Source organism: Pseudopipra pipra, chromosome 6, assembly GCF_036250125.1.
Source record: "Pseudopipra pipra isolate bDixPip1 chromosome 6, bDixPip1.hap1, whole genome shotgun sequence".
NCBI classification, from domain to species: Eukaryota; Metazoa; Chordata; class Aves; order Passeriformes; family Pipridae; genus Pseudopipra; species Pseudopipra pipra.
Genome location: NC_087554.1, coordinates 18,900,455 through 18,918,858, shown reverse-complemented (window position 1 = coordinate 18,918,858; position 18,404 = coordinate 18,900,455). Strand labels below are relative to the sequence as shown.

Below are 18,404 nucleotides of genomic sequence, written 5' to 3'. Positions count from 1 at the left end.
GTTCTCTGTTATAGTCAGTTTTTGTCAATCACCAACTGCAAGATAATAAGCGTTAATCTGGTGATATCTACAGAACAGAATAATTTCTTTTGTAAACATTAGTGTTTACCTCAAAGATGTGGTTGTCTGGCACTATACCATGAGTATCTGAACGAAAGAACTATCGGACTGCCTTATTACTGTGGGGTATGTCAGCAAATCAAAGTGGAACTTAAAATGATGAGCTTAGTATTTCTTTTAACGTTGGCAGAAAATGTACAGATATCTACTGAAAAGCTTAATTGTGTGTTTGTGTGCTGTAGTTCCGCTTCACAGAAAATCAGCAAGTGACTCGAGAGTGGATGATGGTTCAGGGCATAACACCCACCCAAGTACAGTGCACTCAGGGACCACAGCAAGTAGCTCCATTGCTGGACCTTCCGTTTCCTCGGGGCTGAGTACTCACACCAGACCCTTCTCCTCAAGCTTGTTTTCGTTGCCTTCACCCTCACTGAGCAGGACTGAGTCTGCAGCAAACCCTGCACAGACTGCATCAGAAAAGGCAACTGTAAAATCAGAATATTCAATGACACCCAGGTCTGTTCAGTCTCAGAATATAGCTACTTTGAGCAGGCATGGCTCCAAGTTAGGTGAAGTGCCCAGATTTAATGGAAGATCTAAAAACTTTTCACCCACTGACTCATCTTCAAAGCCCCTGAGCTGTAACTTGAATTCTGACTCGAAAGCTGTAACTGTGAGGCAACCATTAAAACCACCTTCCAAGAGAATTGACATCTTTGAGCTTCCCAGGATACCAAAGATTAAAAAAGAAACCAGCAACAAGCAGGTGGAGCCAGAACCCACAGGAAGCCAAAGCTGTGACATCCCCAGCTCCTGTATAACTCAGCTGACTGGTAAAGAGAGCACTAATCAGCCGGGAAAGGGTAGCAAGGTGGAAAGTCAGAAGTCGAATTCCAAGGAACGTCAGCAGCAGACACGTACAAGCGGGGTGTCTTTTTCTGCCAATACTGGTGTGTATAGCAGTTCGTCACTACTGGGCACTTCCAGGGGCAAAGGCCCAGGCTCTTTTGAGAGTTTTAAAATCAATATTCCTGGAAATGCAGGACATCCAAGCAGGCTGTCTAACCCAGGATTTTGTAACACCTTCCGCCCTGTGGATGATGAAGCGCAACAGAAAGAAAGTCCTTCACCTCTTTTCTCAGTTAAGAAAAAGCAGGTCAAAAGTGAAATATATGATCCCTTTGAGCCAACAGGATCAGACTCAAGTTCAGCAAACAGCAGTCCTGAAAGGCTTGGCTCCGGGATCCCGCTGACTAATATTACCAGGACTATTTCCATTGACAATCCAAAAGTTCAAACATTTCAAACTGTCCGTCGTTTCACCCCTTACAGGGTAGAAAATATATTTGGATCTGAGGCTGACTCTGATGCACCATCTGGTAATACAGAGTCTCGTGATGATGTGACAGTAGAAAGCAGGATTGTAGAACAGATCTCTGATGCAGAGGAACGAGATAATATGGATGAGGAAGATTTTCTAAGCAGTCCTTGCACTTCATCTGCTGTTAAGCAAATTTCTACTACAGAGTGTCTAAAGGAGGAAAGCAGAGAGGGACCTAACGTGTTCTTTAATGCTGAAGAATTGATGAGACCTAATATTAATGTGAAACTAGAACCAGATAGTCCCTCAAAGAATGATGGGCAGCCGAAAGTCCAAAAGGTAGAACAAGCAGAGAGGCGATCACGTTCCAGATCCTGCTCAAACTCCAGCTCCCGAAGCAAGAAGAAGATGAAAAGGAAAAAAGCACTTGTCAAAGAGCGTAAGAGATCGCGTTCAGGGTCTAGGGATAGAGCACACTCAAGGGACCGAAGCTCCAGATCTACCTCTTGGTCAGGTGGAGAAGAGCACGGCAAAACACACACGTTGAAATCCAAGAGCAAGAGGTCTTCTACTGACCGTTCTAGCAGTCGTGAACGATCTAAAAAAAAGAAAATGAAGGATAAAACGAAGGATAAAAAAGCAAAAACTTCTTGGTCTAGGGAGAGAAGGAAATCTAGGTCACGTTCAGGTAGTCCTGGAAGCACTTCTGAGTTTTATGAAAATAGAAAAAAGAAAAGACGGTCTCGATCAAGATCAAGGCGGAGGGACCGTTCCCGGTCAAACAGCACTGAAAAGACTAAAAGGCGGAAGCACAGGAGAGACAAAAGCTATGAGAGGTATGATAAAGACAGTAGCTTGAGGTCAAGGGACAGAAAGAGATCGAGATCCAGATCTCGGGAGAGGAGAAAGTGGAGGTCTCGGTCTCGCTCTGCATCTCGATCTTGGGAGCACAAAAGCAGCAAATCAAAGGAAAAAAGACCGCGATCGCGATCACGTTCCAAAGAGAGAAAACACAGATCAAAGGAGACCTCGCTTCCTCCTCCACCAGAAAAAGATCAAAAGCCTCCAGTTGAAAATTTGACCAGGTGTCTGGAGCAACCCCATTCTCTCAAACAAGAGCCAAAGGAGGAGTTAGTGCTAGAAGAGCTTTCCATAACCATCGAACCAAATGTCCAACTTGAGGAAATACAGGCTGAGACTCCAGTTCAGCTGAGAGAGGTCCAAGAAACTATAAAGGTGGAGCCCATCTGTCAGGAAGTGACCAGTGAAACTGCATTCCCTGTGCCAGAGATCACAAACATTTGTGTTCCAATTGGCAAAGTGGATTCTTTTGCTGAAACAGAATTATTGAGTAGTACTGATCAAGCAGTGCTCGGTAGCTGTAGCAATACAAACCTAGAGATTACAGTTAAAATTGAAAATACTGCATTATGTCCATCTCTGATGGAACAACCCCCAAAGAAGGAAGTTATCATGCATGTTTCAAATGAGGTTGCACAAATTCAAAGCTCGTCCAAAAGCAAAATTACAGATGGTGTGAGGGAGGTTAAAGAGGAGTGCCTTGTGTCAGATGAGAAAATGAGTAATTTCACTAAGCCTGAACTGGAAGTGGTACCTCAGGGTCCTGCCTTGAAATCAAAAGCACCAGTGAAAAGAGTTACGTGGAATCTTCAAGAGGAAGAAAGCGGCACACTGTCTGCTGGAAAAGCTCCAAGTAAGTCTCTTTTGGAAAACAAACAGCAGTTGAAGCAGACTGTTGAAGCAGCCCAGGGTTGTAGTGTAACAGCTCTGTCATCTGAGCTGGGGTGATCCTGTGGTTTCCAATCCTGAGAGCTGGCGTTTTGTGCTTGTTGAAATCATGAGGTGAGTTGTGTTAATGAATTGGAGAGGACGTGCTGTCAGCACAGCTCAACCAGCCAGAGGCAGCTTGTTTGGCCATGAAGCGCGTATTGCAGCCCGATCTCTGAACTGGCAGCCCATGTCCCACCTTTTCTGCAGTTAACTAGAATGGTTGTTTTGCCTTCAGAAGTTATAAGTGTTTCTCAGAACCAAGGAGCATGACAAATCTCTGTAGCTCACTCCTGTGAGTACTGCTAAACCAAAGCTGCTAGAAACAGTTTGGCTTGGGCCCCTGTGCTATTTGTGTTGACAGAGTTGCCTGTGTGGTTCCCTGGGAGAATGAGAAGTTCTCTATTATCAGAAGCTTTAAAATGTGGATGACTGCTAAACAGAATACTTTTAGAGCGAGTTTTGTTGTTAGATCTTTTTTATTTAAACAATATAATTGGTTTTGAATTCTTTGACGCATTATTTTTATTTTGTTCTTAAATATTTTCTTTTTCTTCTCTTGGGGAACCTAGGGATACCATTTTACAAACTTCAGCGAGCAAAAGAAGGGGCCTGGAAAGCAGAGGACTTGAACCAAACGTTAAATCAGGTGCAGTTAAATGAGCCTCCTCCAACCAATTATATGATTCCTGAGCCTATGTTTCCTGATCTAGGTTCCTCTCAGGTTGGTTCCTATTCCAGCACCTAAGTGTCATGGAAGGCATCTCATCTCATCTGTGCCTTCGTTGTGCAACACCCTCCTCTCATGGCAGAGTTTGCCTTCCTCTGCGTGTGGTACATTTCATATAGCCCATACACCTCAGCAATCCTCTAATCATTTAATCTCTCAAGTGGTCCTTACAGTTGAAGAAATGTATTTTCTTTTAATTCTGCTCTATACATGCAGCTTCTGCATGTAACTTTCAGCAGTAACTTGCAGAAAGATGGTGCTGTTTGAGCAGCTGTGAGTTTCTCCCTGACTGTGATCAGGCTGTAAATATTGGCTTGGTGGCCTTGGTCTGAGCCATCAGTTTGTTCTGTCCACCAGTTAAAAGGTGAAGAGAGGCTGGTGGTAGCTCCTGGTGCTCTGAAAATCCTGATCTGATGTTCTGTCTTGTAAGCACAAGCGTTTACAGAGTGGTATCTGTTTCACAGGTGTACTGTCAAAATATCCCTTTGACGCCACCTCTGCCCTCCAGCCTTCCCCCCTATGCCCCGGTCAGCCAGCCCACGGTCCAGTTTATCATGCAGGGAAGTCTTCCAGCGCTTGGCTGCGTGGCAGGACAGAGCCTCACTCCAGAACCAGGCAGCTTGGCTACTGCATCCGAGCCAGGAGTCCAAGCTGCTTCTGTTGGAAATGCAGAAGAAAAGATCAAAGCACCCAAACCTCCAGTGGATAAAATGAAAAATGAGGAAGTGAGTGAACACCGCCAAGTAGCAAATGTGTAACATTATTTATTTGAACTTTTTAATTTGGGGGATTTTAAAGCTTTCTATACTGTATTTTCCCAGCCCTGTTGTCACTGTTGGTTTTGGTGCCTGATGATGCTAACCCAGGAGCAGCAGGCAATCCTTTCCTTGAATTCTTTTGGGATTTATTCCATTTGAGGTTTCTTCTTTCTACTGCTTCATCACAAGAAGTTAGAGGGATTAAAGCATCTAAAATACATTCTTAAAGTTCTGAAACCTTCTTGTGTGAGTGTTTGGAAGGGACTTTCCAGAAACCAGAATGTCCAGATGTCTCTAAACACCTGGTTTTTCCTTTCCCCTCCAGCTTTGAAATCAATGTCAGTCCTCATAACAATCTTATAGAGAGGTAGGACTGTATCTTCTTGTTTATTAGCACTGAAAATGCAGAGATAGTAATATACTTTGGAGATTTTGCAGTGCTAGTCCCTTGCTGCTGAGTTTTGGGTTTGCTGTATGGACAATCTGCTCTAAGCATAGTGGATGCTAACATGAGAACAAAAACTTCTTAGCCCATTATTTTACTTTCTAGCACAAAACCAAACAGTAAGATGCTTTTTCCACTAAGCCTCCATTTATGAGCAGCAGTTTTTATGAACTTGTTTTGGTGGCATTTGTAATCATTAATTTATAGGCAACTCTGCAATTTTCAGATTGACTTTAGAGCTGTCTGAAGCTTTATATTCGCAGCCATGATTTGCTGCTTTTATAATCTGATGTCTTTTCATGGACATATGTTTACTTCAGACCTGTTGCAAGGCAAGGACGAGACCAAAGTTAATAAGTAGACATTGTAGTCACCTGCTTAAAACACGTTCTTTAAGACGCGGAATAAATGCCACATAAAACAAGGGTTCCTCATAGTGCAAAGTGGTATTTGTTTCAGGACTGCAACTGACAGTAAAGGAAAGCACTTTGAGGTGATTACCTTGGATTGTTGAAATTGTGAAATGAGAATTTTCATTGTTAGAGCTTTTCTGAGAAAAATACAGTCAGAAGCCATTGCCAAGATAGCACGAAGTAATAAACTTCTCTTTGCTCTGCAGTACATGAAGAAACTTCACATGCAGGAAAGGGCTGTGGAAGAAGTGAAACTTGCCATCAAACCGTTTTACCAGAAGAGGGAGATTACAAAGGAGGAATACAAGAGCATCCTTCGAAAAGCAGTGCAAAAGGTAAGGGCACAAGTGAAAGAAAGTCAAGAGGAGGAGCTGGGCAGGTCATGAAATAAGTGGCAGTACTTTGGATTGCACGTGCCAGTTTTGGCAGTTACACGCCATAACTGAGTAGCAGATTTTTGGACCCTGACTCATACCCTACTGTCCTGTGCTGAAACAAGAACATTGCTAAGCTTGAGCTGCCTGAGGTGAAATATTACGTGGTACATGCCTTGGATGAGAATGGTTGAGTCTCTCTCACTAGCAACTTCAGCTAGAATTGTCAACTGTTTCTGATAAAGTGAGAAAATACTTTGTGCATTAGTTCCTTGAGCGTCTGTCTGTGGTGTCCCTGAACCTTAAAAGTGGGCTTGGCAGTTTTACTGATACTGACTTCTGTCCCAAATCTTAGTGCTGACCAGATCGTGGCTAAAAAAGACCTGATCAGCAGGTAAATGTTGTCTTGTAAGGGGAGGTAATGCTCTTGCAGTCAAGGCAATTAACTGATACCTTAGCAGACTGTCCTTGCTCTGCATTCTTGCCATCACTGGGAAATTCCATCATAAATCAAAATTCCTGAGATAATGGCTGCAATTTCATATCTTCTACGTGACCCATATGAACCTCATGTTGTGTGTAGGAGAGCTGAGCAACACCCATCGCTGCTGAAGTCACTGTGAACTCCTCTCTGAACATGGATAAAGTTCTTTGTAGGGTTTGTTCTTTCTCCTGTATTTCAAGATAGGCCCTCAAAACTGCCAAATTCTTTTAGTCTGAGCATTGCTTCCTCAAAATTATCAGAAATATGGGATATCAGCACTTCCTTGGTTACCACGTATAGTGTAAAACTGGGTGGATGGGTGGAAAAGCCTGTAGTAAAAATGAATAATTCTGTTTTCAGAGATGCCTCTGTATTCAGTTGGTGCTCAGAAGATAAGCACTGGGCCATTTCTGGAATGCTTGAAGTAAAATATTCCTCTTACCTTTGTTTTCTAATGTACACTGCTATGAGACTTGAGGGCCTGTGCAGGAATTGGTTCCCTTGGACAGCATCTCAGGTCCTGTCTGTCACTTGCTTCTTGCCTGCCTGAACTGCTGTAATTGACTGAATACCCTTTAATCCCCTGCAGATCTGCCACAGCAAAAGTGGAGAGATCAACCCTATGAAGGTGGCTAATCTGGTGAAGGCATATGTGGAAAAATACAAACATATGAGGAAACATAAGAAAACTGATAGTGAAGATACACGTGAAGTGGAAAACTGAGAGCAAGCCACAGCCAGCATGATTTGGACTGAACTTATCATAGCTGTGGACACTATGGAAATAACAGACCTGCAGTTGCATCTCATTGTAAACAAAGTGCAGAGAAACAAGATTATAACAGGACTTATCTATGGAACCTTCTCTTGAATTGTTTCCATATGGGAATGAACTTAGGATTTTTTTTTTGATTACCTACAGATGTAGAACTACATAACAATCAAATGCCTCAGACCAGCAGAGTAATTCGAGGGGAAACACAGAAAAGATTAATGTTTGGGACTCCCGGATTGCTACAGTTTTCAGGGTTACTTTGATCACATTTTTGGGCTGTGCACTTGTCTTGCTAAAGTTTGAAACTGGACACCACTTTTCTTACAGTATATTGAAAGCTGTATACTGTTTCCCTTGTGTTTATTTATCAATGGATTGTCTTTAGAAATTTCTGATTTAATACTTGAAATATTGTATTTTTAGCCTGTTGGATGGTGAGCGAAGCTTTAGTCGCTCTGGCAGTTGGGGATTGCAGAAATGACCTAACCTTTATAAACTGACTTCAGAAACACTGCTCAAGCTGTGGTGTTTATTTACGTTGGAAGTATCTTGTTAGTGAAAAAAATTAATTTCGGGGTGGAAGATTGTGTTGCACTTGTGTAAATAATGCACTGATGGCTGGTTTCATGTCTGCCTTTCAGGAAACAGTGAAACAAAAAGCAAGCGTCGTGAATTTTCAGTAACAAGCCGGAGGGATAAGGTTGAACTGATGTACAAAGCAGAAATGTGACAGAGTTTATAAAGTTATTTTGAATGGTTTTAGTCCTATAGCAGGTGTCTTTTGTTTGTCTTGCATCTGCCTTTTGCCCTGGCTGATCTGTATAAACCTGCAGGCTTGGCTCTTTCATAAGGAATACGGTGTTTCTAGAAGAGAATTGGAGTTGGATTAGTAATTGCCCCTCCTCCTCTGTAGGAGGACTCATTTTCCTATCAAGAACCAAAGAAGTCCAGCACACATACTGACTTCATCTTGATTTCTTTAACAACGCTCCTTGCCCGGATGTACTGCAGAGCAACAGATCTTTTAAGGGACCATCTGAAAAACAGTCACTTAAAAATATATTCAGCACCCTTAAACCTGACTTGAATCATTCCCCATTTAACTATGTTAGGGAGGAGATGTTTCACAGGGAGGCTGAAGGGAAAACCCGTAAGATACAACTCAGAAACTGGCTTTCCCTTCACAGGAACAGAATGCATGTGGCCTGTTGGACCAGATGGCAACAGCACTTCTTACTGAGGGCTTTCCTAACCTCTTGGAAACTGCCCTCTTTGAGGACAGTCTTGCTGCTTGTCTTCCAAGAGAAGACGTTTAGGCTCTCTGGGATGAGTTTTATAAAGCAAATAACGGCAGCTCTTTCCTCCCCCATAGTGAGTTAGGAAAACTCACAAATAGCAAGACCTTTGGTTCCTTGCTGGTGTTCCTGGCGTTTCAGTTACTCTGATTTTGATTGTAAGATTTTTGTCTGCATACTGTAATTTTGTTTGTGGTTCCAAGTAGCTTGTTTGGGGAGTTTATTATTTCAGCAAAACAAGCCTATATACCAGTAGTGTTTGGATTGGCACAATGCTTCGCTCCCATCATTCACCATCCTAGAGAAGTGTTTGTGGATGAGCCCTGAGCAATTTGGAGTTAATCTTCCTTGGGTCTGTGTGCTTCCTGTGTGGAAGTGCAGCCTGGATGGAATATAAGGAGGTGATAACTTTGGAGTTGCTTTGAAGATTTTTTGAAAAAGACTCAGTACTGACTGCAGAACAGCTGAAAGAGAAGCTGTAGTTCCCAAGCTAAACTTGTAGCCAGAATACATACCTGGCATATGGGCGTGGGGTTGTAAATACAAACACTGTTGATAGATTTCTTGACAAAATAAAAGTTCAGACACTTCTATGGCACTGTTGGCACAAGAATGAGGGAATGTGATCTAGTTGTGCAAACACTTAGGCAGGAAATTGGGCACCTCCCAGTGTGTCAGAGGAATAATTCAGGAATAACCTGTCTGCATGAGTGAAAAAGGGTAGGTGGTGTGAAAAAACAAGCCTTGACCAAATAACAGAAACAACTACACTGTTTACCAGGAAGACAGTGTCAGTCTGTTTTGTTCCTCAGACTGTTTCACTTCTTGTTTAATGTTAGCCTTGAATTGGCAGTAAAGATAAGAGCCTGTTGTAGGGTGTATTGGGAGTGCCTGTGCTGTAAGACCTCTTAAATTTGTTACCTCTGCATCTGCCACTGCCTTAGAGGAGCACTGAAGCTGAAAACTATACCTTCTGCATGTGCTTTCCACTGAAGTTATATCCACAAGAATACTGGTTCTTTCTGTCTGCCATTAAAAATAAATCTATCAAATTGTAAGCTGCCCCATGGGACAGGCAATGAGAAATATACCTAAAAATGCCTTTTCTGACATGTTCTAGAAAACAGTTTGTCTAGTATAATGTGTATGCTACTTCCTGGCCCTCTTGGATCAGATGCTGCCACCTGTTTAAGGGAAGAAATCTTACTGAACACATGCAGTAATTTGGTAACAGGATAACTTCTTGTTTAGTGTCCCTTCGCTCCTCTGCAACAGGGGTAATGCCAAAAGTTCCTTAAGCAAAGGCAGGGAGGGATGCTGCACTAGGAATTTGACTCGGGAGCTGCTCTGCCACCGTGTTTGTCTTACAGGAGGCCTCCAGAACTGCTTTTGGGACACAGCCCTGGCCCTGCCATCTGGCCAGAGTGTTCAGGTTGTTGAGAGCTGCTCTGAGGTTGGATGGAGAAAGGGAGGGTGGGTTCCCAGACAGAGCCTGGGGAGGCGGGGAGTGAAACAAGGGGAGGAAACGAAAGGGGGAACGCCCTGGAGGATCCAGCTGGTGCTGCTGCCGGGCCATGGCCCAGCCCGGAGCCTGTGAGTAGCTGCTTCGGCTCTTCACTGCTCTGGTTCAGAGTGGGGGGAGAGTCCTTTGGCTTGTCCCTGATGGAGAGACCGGGTGTTTGGGAGAGGGTGAAAGCTTGCCTTCTTGCTGGGCTTGTAGCAGGTTGTGTGTTCAAGTGGATGCTGAGAAATGATGATGAGTCAGTCCTGAGCAGGGTGCGTTGCACAAGGGGGTGCCATGTTTGGTGTCACGTGGTGAGGAAGTGAAACAAGGGAGAGGAAAGCAAATATAGCCATGCTTTGTTCTGGTATCGCGTGATCCCCATCCTGCATCCTGCTGGCGTTCTCCTTGCCTGCAAATCTCTCCACTCTAAACATGCTCTGTTTGGGGATGTTCTCAGCCATCACTGAGTCCCTGCCTGTGTGCCTTGTCCTTTGGGGAATCCTATTGTCACCTGCATTATTCCCCCAGTCTCCTGGGGCTGGAAGCACCTCTGCAGGGAATCACAGCATCATCTGCATCTGGAGTGGGGCAAGGGGAGAGGATGAGATAGAGGAAGTGCCTGAACTCACTAGCCCTGGCTTCAACACTTCTCCCTAGCTGTGGTCAAGAGCTGAGGGTAGGCTGGGTGAGTTACTTGGAGAGCAGCTGTCCTCCTGACGTCAGCTCTGCCCTGCCAACCTGCTGCTGGGATAAGCAAACTGCCAGTTTTGGGGTAGATGCATCTGTGGCTGGAGCTCTTGCAGTGCTCAAAGCATGAGAGCAGATCTGTTAAGGTGATGCTTGGTGTACAGGTCAACATCTGATGGGAACTTTCTTGTTGTGACTTAGCCCCAGTGGGAACTTTCTTGTTGTGTCTTAGCCCCAGCCAAGATCCTTGTACCTCTGCTGCAGTTCTCTCTTCAGGAGCTGTTCATGCAGCAACTGTGGTTGCACTGTTCAACCAGCTGCGCTGCTTTTCCTTGCTGGCTAAAATGATCCCAAAGTTGTGCAGAGCTCAAGGGAAAAAGTGGTCTGCAATCCAAAGGGTCAAAGTGTCTCTTAACCACCTTCCCTGTCCCCTGTGTCCAGGTCAGGAGCAGGAGGATGGATTGCGTGAAGTGTCTCTCTCCACCCAGAGGCTGCGTGTGCTGCCTCCAGCAGTCCTGAGCAACCCCATGCTGGAGAGCCTTGACGTCGACAGGAACAAGCTCAGGACAGTCACTGGCATTTCTAAGCTTTGCAATCTAAAGAAGCTGATACTGTCCAAAAATGAGATTGTGGACTTTCCCAATGAAATCCAGAGCCTCGTCTGTTTAGAGAGGCTTGAGCTGAATCAGAACCAAATCAGGGTCATCCCAGAGGGGATTTTCTCCCATCTCCCCAGGCTTAAACACTTGCGGCTGAACAACAACCGTCTCTGTGCCCTCCCCAGGGACCTGGCAGCTTGTCAAGGCAGCCTCCAATACCTCAACATCTCCAACAACCTTTTCCGGACCTTCCCACTGCCTGTCCTGCAGTTGGCACATTTACAGGAGCTCCATGTGCAGAATAATGCCCTTCGCCAGCTCCCCAAGGAGCTCTTTCAGAGGCAATCCCTGAAAATGTTTAAGGCCAAAGGGAACCCCCTCCGGGAGCCACCCAGTGAAGTGTGCGCTGGTGGCATTCAGCAGATACGGAATTACTTCATCCAGCTTCAACACAGTTTGGGACAGGAGGACAAAAGGGTCAAGACCATGTTCCTGGGGGCTTCACTGGCAGGGAAGTCCACCATCTGCAAAAGCCTGAAGCAAGGGCAATCCAAACTGGTGCCCAAGGAAGAGCGAACAGTTGGGATAGAGATCAGTGAGTTCCAGATCGAGGACTTCACATTTCTCTTCTGGGACTTTGCCGGCCAGCTGGAGTACTACATGACTCACCACGTGTTCATCACCCCACAGGCGCTCGTCATCCTCGTCATTAATCTTCACATGTAAGTGCTCAACTGGTTTGGATTCCAGGTGAGGCAGGGGAGAAAAAAAAGAACTAGGGAAACTTTCCCCTGCACAAATTCACACCATTTCCATTGGACCTTGAGGCCTGGTCTTCTCACCATTGGAGTAGCTAGTTCTCCTCCCTCCCCCTTTTTGCAGATCAGTCTTTTAATTAAGCCACTAGGTCTGTCATTGCCTTGCCAAAAGCCTCTGTTTAGAGGGATTGAATAAGCACTAACTTCTTCTGTGACAATTGAACCCTGTCTACATGAATTTGCTCTCTGCCTTGGAAATACCTTTACAATGCCTCTATATCCTGCAGTGTTCCCTGAATGTGAAGGAAGCATCACCGCTTGGGTTTTGTCCCTGTATAGCACAAAAATTTCCCATCCACAGCAGGGGTGGACTCTACACCCCATAGCTTTAACTGGCTTAGCTTAAGGATGGAAAACTGAAGGATGAGCTTGGATACAGCCCATGTCAGCTTCTGAAGTCTGATCTCTTCTCTGGTGAACTCCTGGGACAGCACAGGGTGCATGGTCAGACCTGCACTGGTGGAAGTTGTCTGGAGATCCAGAGAGTGAGACGTGAATTTGTGATTTTCTTTCTCTCCCTCCCCAGGTACCAAACTAATGACGACACTTTCAAGGAGCTCGTTGGTTTCTGGATCAACAACCTGTCCATGCGAGTCCCAAACTCAGTGGTGCTTCCTGTGGGAACCCATGTGGACTGCTGCCAGGAGGAGGAGATTGAAGAGAAGAGGCAGGACATCATGGCCAAGATCACAGCCATGCTGGCAGAGAGAAAAAGCAACCTCACTCACTGCATCAACAACCTGGAGGGCAGCGAGGAGCCCAAGCTTTACATAGACCAGTGGGAGAGGCTGAAAGAGATGGAGAGCTGCACATTAACCGTAGGGCTGAGATTATCCTGGTTTCTGGCTGTCTGTGGTCACCTGTTGTCTCTGGCAGCCCAGTGTGCTACTGGCAATAGTGACCTGGTGCTAATACATCAAGCCCCTACTGCAGCTGCTCCCCGGGCTGGGGTGGATGTGGTAACCCCTGGCTGTGACCTGCTGGGTCCTTGTCCCTGCTAGGTAATGGGCATCTCCTCCTGTGGCTTGTAGCAAGTGCCTGAGGAGGAGTGTGAGGGGTCATTTACCATCACCAGGTGATTTTCCAGGAACTGCTGCAGAACAAAGGTGTGACCTCCTTGGCATTAGGTCCTTCCTTTACCTCAAAAGCTAAAAGACTCCTCTGGATGTGCTTTTGGCAGGTATGTGCTTTCTCTTTTCCAGATCTTAAGCTTAGTTGCTGTCAACTGCACGGATCACTGTGATATCAAAAAGCTCGAGGCCACTATTTTGGAGCACGTGAAGAACGAGGAGCTCTTCCCCGAGGTGGTCCGAGTGCTGCCACCTGTTTACAGGCAGGTGGAAGCTGCCATTGTGGATATCGCACAGAGCGAGGAGACGGCAGATCATGGTGAGTGCCACGTCTTCCTGGGAGGACCTGCTGTCCTGTGCCTGGGACAGGCTCTCTCCAGAGCTTTCCTGAATCTAGAATGGGGTCTCCGGTGCTTGCTGTACCTTCTGGCCCTGCTTGTGTGGCAGTGGGACTGCTGCAGAAGACCTTGCAGCATTATTGCTGAGCATTAGTTGCTGCTGCCCAACTCTGTCACTACAAGCATCTACCCCACCCCCCTCACCCCAGGCAGGTGCCTAGGGAAAAGCATAGGAGAAAGCCAGTTGTGTCTTCACCAGGAGGCTCTGCTAGCTGGCCGTGTTGTCCAGTTTGTGTCTTTCCAGTAACATTGTTCTTTCTCCCCTTTTCACTGTATAAGCAATTAAAAAATCTTGCAGGAAGGAACTCCATAGCTTTAATGTTTCTATGTAGTTTCCAAATCTACATCCTGCTAACTTTATTCAATGGCCCCTGCCCCTCCCTAGACGCCTCTCTATGTCTCTTGTCACTTAGCAGGACTAGCAGGCAGTCCCAGCTCCTTGCTTACGTACCTAAAGCAGGTATAAACAGCACCAGCACCCTGTGTCATCTCTGGCTCCCCTGGCCACTGTAGGATTAGAGAATGAGGAGCAAATGCTTTTCTTTTGTGGAGATAAGCCAGGTTTTGTTGTCTGTCTCTGCATGACTGGATGACAATCAGAGGTTTAACTGGCAATCTGAGGTTTTCTGGCTGGAAACAAACCTGCTTTCTCAAACAATGACAGAAATCAGTATTAGCCTCATTTTTCAGATGTGCCAGTAAATCCTGGCTGTTGCCACCGCTGAGTCAAGGCAAGACCATGGTAGCTGCAGGGTGGCAGTGGGACAGCTGAGGATAGGCAAAGCATTTTGGGCCACAGCCACTGAGCATTGCTCCAATCCCAGCTGCTTCCTCCCAGCTGCTTCCTCAGGAATGGCATGGGTGATATGGGGTGCTGCTGGTGTTTGTTGGCTCTCTAAAGCATCTGCCTTGGAATGCTGTGTCTGATAGATGCATGCTGAACTCCTGCATCTCTCTCTAGGCATGATGGACCTCCAGTACCTGCTCAGCAAACTCTCCCAGCACAAGCACCTGGCCAACCTGGGCAGAGAGCTTCTCCAGGACATATTGCGGTACCTCCACCGCATCGGGCTTGTCGTGTGGTATGAGGAAATCAAGCAACTGGAAAGCACTGTTTTTCTCCAGCCTACCTTCCTAATAACTATGTTCAAGGTGAGCATGGGCATCAGGACCATCTACTTTGCAGGGCTCAAGCTCTGCAGCTTTGCTGGGCTGCTCTCATTGCCACCTTGTCACTTCTTCTCTTCCCATCCAGCTCCTTGTGAGGTATCGCCTAGTCCAGCAGCTCGAGAGCATCTCTGTGGAGACACTGATCGGGGAACACGCCACCATCAGAGACAGGGCCAACTGGGTGTGGACCTTCAAGTCGAAGGCAATGCTGTGCCACCAGGCTGTGCGTGCTTTGGTGAAGCACCAGCTCCGTTCGGAAGGGATGTGGGATGTCTTTGAGGAAATCATGGGAAACGGGCCTCAGAGAGGGAGAGGGAAGCTCTTCAGCCTTCTGGAGCACTTTGAGCTCTGCCTGGAGGTGAGGCATATGGAAGCACTCAACCCACAGGCCAGTGAGTTTGTGCCTGGGAAGCCATGGGAGACAACACGGAGCCAAGGCGAGTCCTGGTACTTGTTCCCAACCTATCTGAACCAAACAGAAGAAGTCTCTGAGGTGTGGGGAGGAGATCACCCCGAGGACCTCCACATCCGTGCCTACTTCTCACCTGAAATACCTGAGAGCTTCTTCCAGAGGTAAGCAGCGGTTTCCAGCCCTTGATGAGGTTGTGTGACTCGGGGTTTGCTCGGTGCAGTGCCAGTATGACTGTCAGCAAGCCCTTGGCTGTTGAGACTTGTATCTGCTGAGCCATGAGGCTGGGAGTCAAGGTATCAGGGTGGCTTCTCAGCTCTGCCACGCACATGTGGAGTCCTGGATGAACCATTGCAATGTTCACTGTCTGGATGTGACCAAGGGCCACGCTCCTGGTTCATCCTTCATCTGGAGTGGTGTTTGGCTGGTCTGCACCTGTCCAGGTATTCAGAGGTCTCCCAGTCCCACCTAAGGATGTTCCAGTTTCTACATGTCATGGGACTGTACCAATTTTGGGAACATCTCCTGGCCTTGTGGACTTATTTCCAGAGTTTTACCTGATGGCGGTGTGGTTTAACCCCAACTGGAAACCAAGCACCACAGAGCCACTCGCTCACTTCCCCCTGGTGGGATGGGGGAGAGAATCGGAAGAGTAAACGTGAGAAAACTCATGGGTTGAGATAAAGACAGTTTAATAGTTGAAAAAAAAATATAATAGTAACAGTAATAACTATAATAATATTGTAATTAAAAGGAAACCAAAAAACAGAGAAGTAAAACCCAAGAAGAACAAGTGATGCAAAGGAAAAACAATTGCTCAGCACCAACCAAACAATGCCCAGCCTATTCCAAGCAATGGTTTCCCAGCCAGCTTTCCCCCACATTTATATGCTGAGCATGATGCCATACGGTATGGGATATCCCTTTGGACATTTGGAGTCAGCTGTCCTGGCTGTGTCCCCTCCCAGCTTCTTGTGCACCCCCAGCCTCCTTGCTGGCAGGGCCGCATGAGAACCTGGAAAGTCCTTGACTTGCTGTAAGCCCTGCTCAGCAGCAACTAAAGCATTGGTGTGTTATCCCCATCATTCTCATCCTAAATCCAAAGGACAGCACTGCACCAGCTACTAGAAAGAAAATTAACTTCATCCCAGACAAAACCAGGGCAGATGGCCAACTCTGGAATCATCTCTTGGCTTAAGAAGCTGCTACTGCTGCTTGAGCTTTTGGTAGGGGAGGGTCCTCATTTGGTGTCTGCCTCTGTTTTTACTGAAATTGGGTTCATATTTTCAAGTTCACCTGGTGCCATGCTTTCTCCTGGTGCAAGGGATAAGCTAGGAGGAGGCTGGTGAAAGCCATGGGGAATCTCCTCACAGGTTCCTGGTGAAAGCTTGCTCCTTCTACTCCACACACTGGGTGGCCAAGGTGACCTGCCTGCTTGTATGCAATGGCAAACCTCTGCTGATCAAAGAGAATAACCAGAGGGCCTACAGCTACCTGGAGCTCCGGTGCAGAAAGCCAGCAGGAAGGACAGGTAAGATTCCTGATTCATATTTCATGACTCCCAACCCTATGTTTCTCCTTAGCTCCCCCTCTGCCACCTCCAGCCCTCTGGGCAGTGTCCCAAGAAGCCTCTGCCACATGTCCTAGTCCGACCAGGGCCCACCAGCAGTTCAGTTAAAAATTTCCCCTTTCTCCATCCACTTCTGTTCAGGACCCCTCTAAAGTATCACATGGAGGTGGAAAGTCAAGTTTTCAGTCTTCTCATGGAGCAAATGTGTTATCCTTCCCCATAAAGACCCCAGCAGAGTACAGTCTCAGGCTGAGTCTTCAAGTGACAAGCAAAAGGGCCATCCGAGTAGGGGAACTCTTCTAACATCGTTAGAAGGCTATTGTACGAAGGCTATGGGTCTTGGTTAATTTGGGATATGGAGCTGGTCCAACTGTTCTGGCTGTGGTGTGGCGGGCTGGAAGCGATGGGTGCATCACCACAGCATCTCCTGGGGTTGGGGACTGTAAGCAAGTGAGACATTCTCCTTTTGCCTGGAAGGTTTTCAGTTTGCCTGGGACTTCCTCGTGGCACTTGTGCTCATCATCCAGAAGCTTGCTGAGGAGTGGCCGGGGCTGCACGTGTGTGTGAAGACTCCCTGCCGAACAGCGGGCTGTCCCGCGGAGTTCATCTGGCCAGACATGGATGGCACAAGTGCCATGTACGTACACGCTGTGCCACTCCAAGCCAAGGGCAGGACCTGGGTGACCGCTACTGCAATGCTGGTGGGGCTGGTCAGCTGCTAGAGGCCACATGCCCTCTTCCTGATGGCAGCAGCTCATGCCCCACGTGTTGTTAGCACTTACTGGTGTGGGAAAGTCGATCATGGAAAGAAGGGTGAAGAAGCTGAGACTCTGGGCTTAGGCACATAATATTCACTCTGAACACATGCCCACATGTCCCGTTTCATGAAGAGCTGAAAGTGCTCAGGCCCCTGGGAGGGCAGCAGGTATCCCAGGTCCAATGGTGGGACCTCAGGTCAGGGTGGGAAAAGCAAGCCTCTTCCATTGTCTTGGCGTCATCTTCCATGGGGACTGCTGAGGCAGCTCCTGCTCCTTCTTTTTGTGCCTTTTCCCTCCGCAGGACAAGGGAAGATGTTAAAACATGTGGGACGTGTGGACACTGTTTTGGCACAGAGCTGCTTCTCCCCAAAGGTGAGCCCAAAGGTCCCAAGTTTGTGCTGCAACAGCTCTCAGGGGAAAGAGGGCTGACGGTTTCATGGAGCTGAGGTGCTGAGGGTGTCCTATTCCCACAGTGCCCAGTCAGCTGGAGAAGCCCCCAGCACAACCTCCTGCTCACTATTACGTGACAAGCTATGGGACCACCACCTTTGGGCCCAGCAGCATCCAGGTCACTAGGCAGGTAAGGACACTGCCACCTCCCCTTGCCCAGGGACCAACGGTGATAACCAGATTGGTTCTCTCCCCTCGCTCCTGAAATGAGGGGGGTGTGGTTCCTTGCGGCCTGGGGAGGGGACACCCCATCTTCAGGCAGCGCTCTGGTTTCCACACTCCTCCCTGAGATAGCACCACCTCTGTGCCTCAGAGCTCAGGTCCGAGTGCTTCATATTGCAGTTACTGCCTTATTTTTCCAGAACATCTGCAGTGAATAATTCTAGCCAGTGGGGAGGCACTTGCTGAAGAATTACTTTTGTTTAGCCAAAGCCAAGCTGTCCTCAACACTCTCTGCTTGCAAGTCAAAGTCATGTTTGCAGTCTTAACGCACGGAAATAAATGAATCGATAAATGCATCCCTTCATG

General features: G+C 47.0%; 2 protein-coding genes across 7 annotated transcripts in view; both read left to right on the top strand.

The window, feature by feature from the left end:
- Positions 1 to 7,918, top strand: part of PHRF1 (PHD and ring finger domains 1) — a 31,453-nt gene extending 23,535 nt beyond the window's left edge. For 2 of the 4 annotated variants that reach the window (XM_064657627.1, XM_064657629.1), the window contains exons 14-18: positions 303 to 3,095; positions 3,742 to 3,818; positions 4,364 to 4,624; positions 5,722 to 5,850; positions 6,963 to 7,918. In XM_064657627.1, coding sequence (XP_064513697.1) covers positions 303 to 3,095; positions 3,742 to 3,818; positions 4,364 to 4,624; positions 5,722 to 5,850; positions 6,963 to 7,097 — 3,395 coding nt within the window. In that variant the 3' untranslated portion in view covers positions 7,098 to 7,918. Of the gene's footprint in view, positions 1 to 302; positions 3,096 to 3,741; positions 3,894 to 4,363; positions 4,625 to 5,721; positions 5,851 to 6,962 lie in introns of all 4 variants that reach the window. The other 2 variants (XM_064657626.1, XM_064657628.1) reach the window with 1 other exon arrangement.
- A 139-nt stretch (positions 7,919 to 8,057) lies between these two features.
- LOC135415643 (malignant fibrous histiocytoma-amplified sequence 1 homolog) lies at positions 8,058 to 18,394 on the top strand. 3 transcript variants are annotated; one of them, XM_064657638.1, is made up of 10 exons: positions 8,058 to 10,036; positions 11,076 to 11,955; positions 12,578 to 12,869; positions 13,254 to 13,440; positions 14,481 to 14,671; positions 14,775 to 15,262; positions 16,472 to 16,629; positions 17,146 to 17,305; positions 17,728 to 17,798; positions 17,900 to 18,394. In XM_064657638.1, the coding sequence occupies exons 1-10, from the start codon at positions 10,018 to 10,020 to the stop codon at positions 18,079 to 18,081; spliced, it is 2,628 nt and encodes an 875-aa protein (XP_064513708.1). In that variant the 5' UTR covers positions 8,058 to 10,017; the 3' UTR covers positions 18,082 to 18,394. The 3 variants fall into 3 exon arrangements, with proteins under 3 accessions (XP_064513708.1, XP_064513707.1, XP_064513706.1); XM_064657637.1 differs by having other exon boundaries at positions 8,058 to 11,955; positions 17,900 to 18,006; positions 18,239 to 18,394; XM_064657636.1 differs by having other exon boundaries at positions 8,058 to 11,955.
- The last annotated feature ends 10 nt before the right edge of the window (positions 18,395 to 18,404 follow it).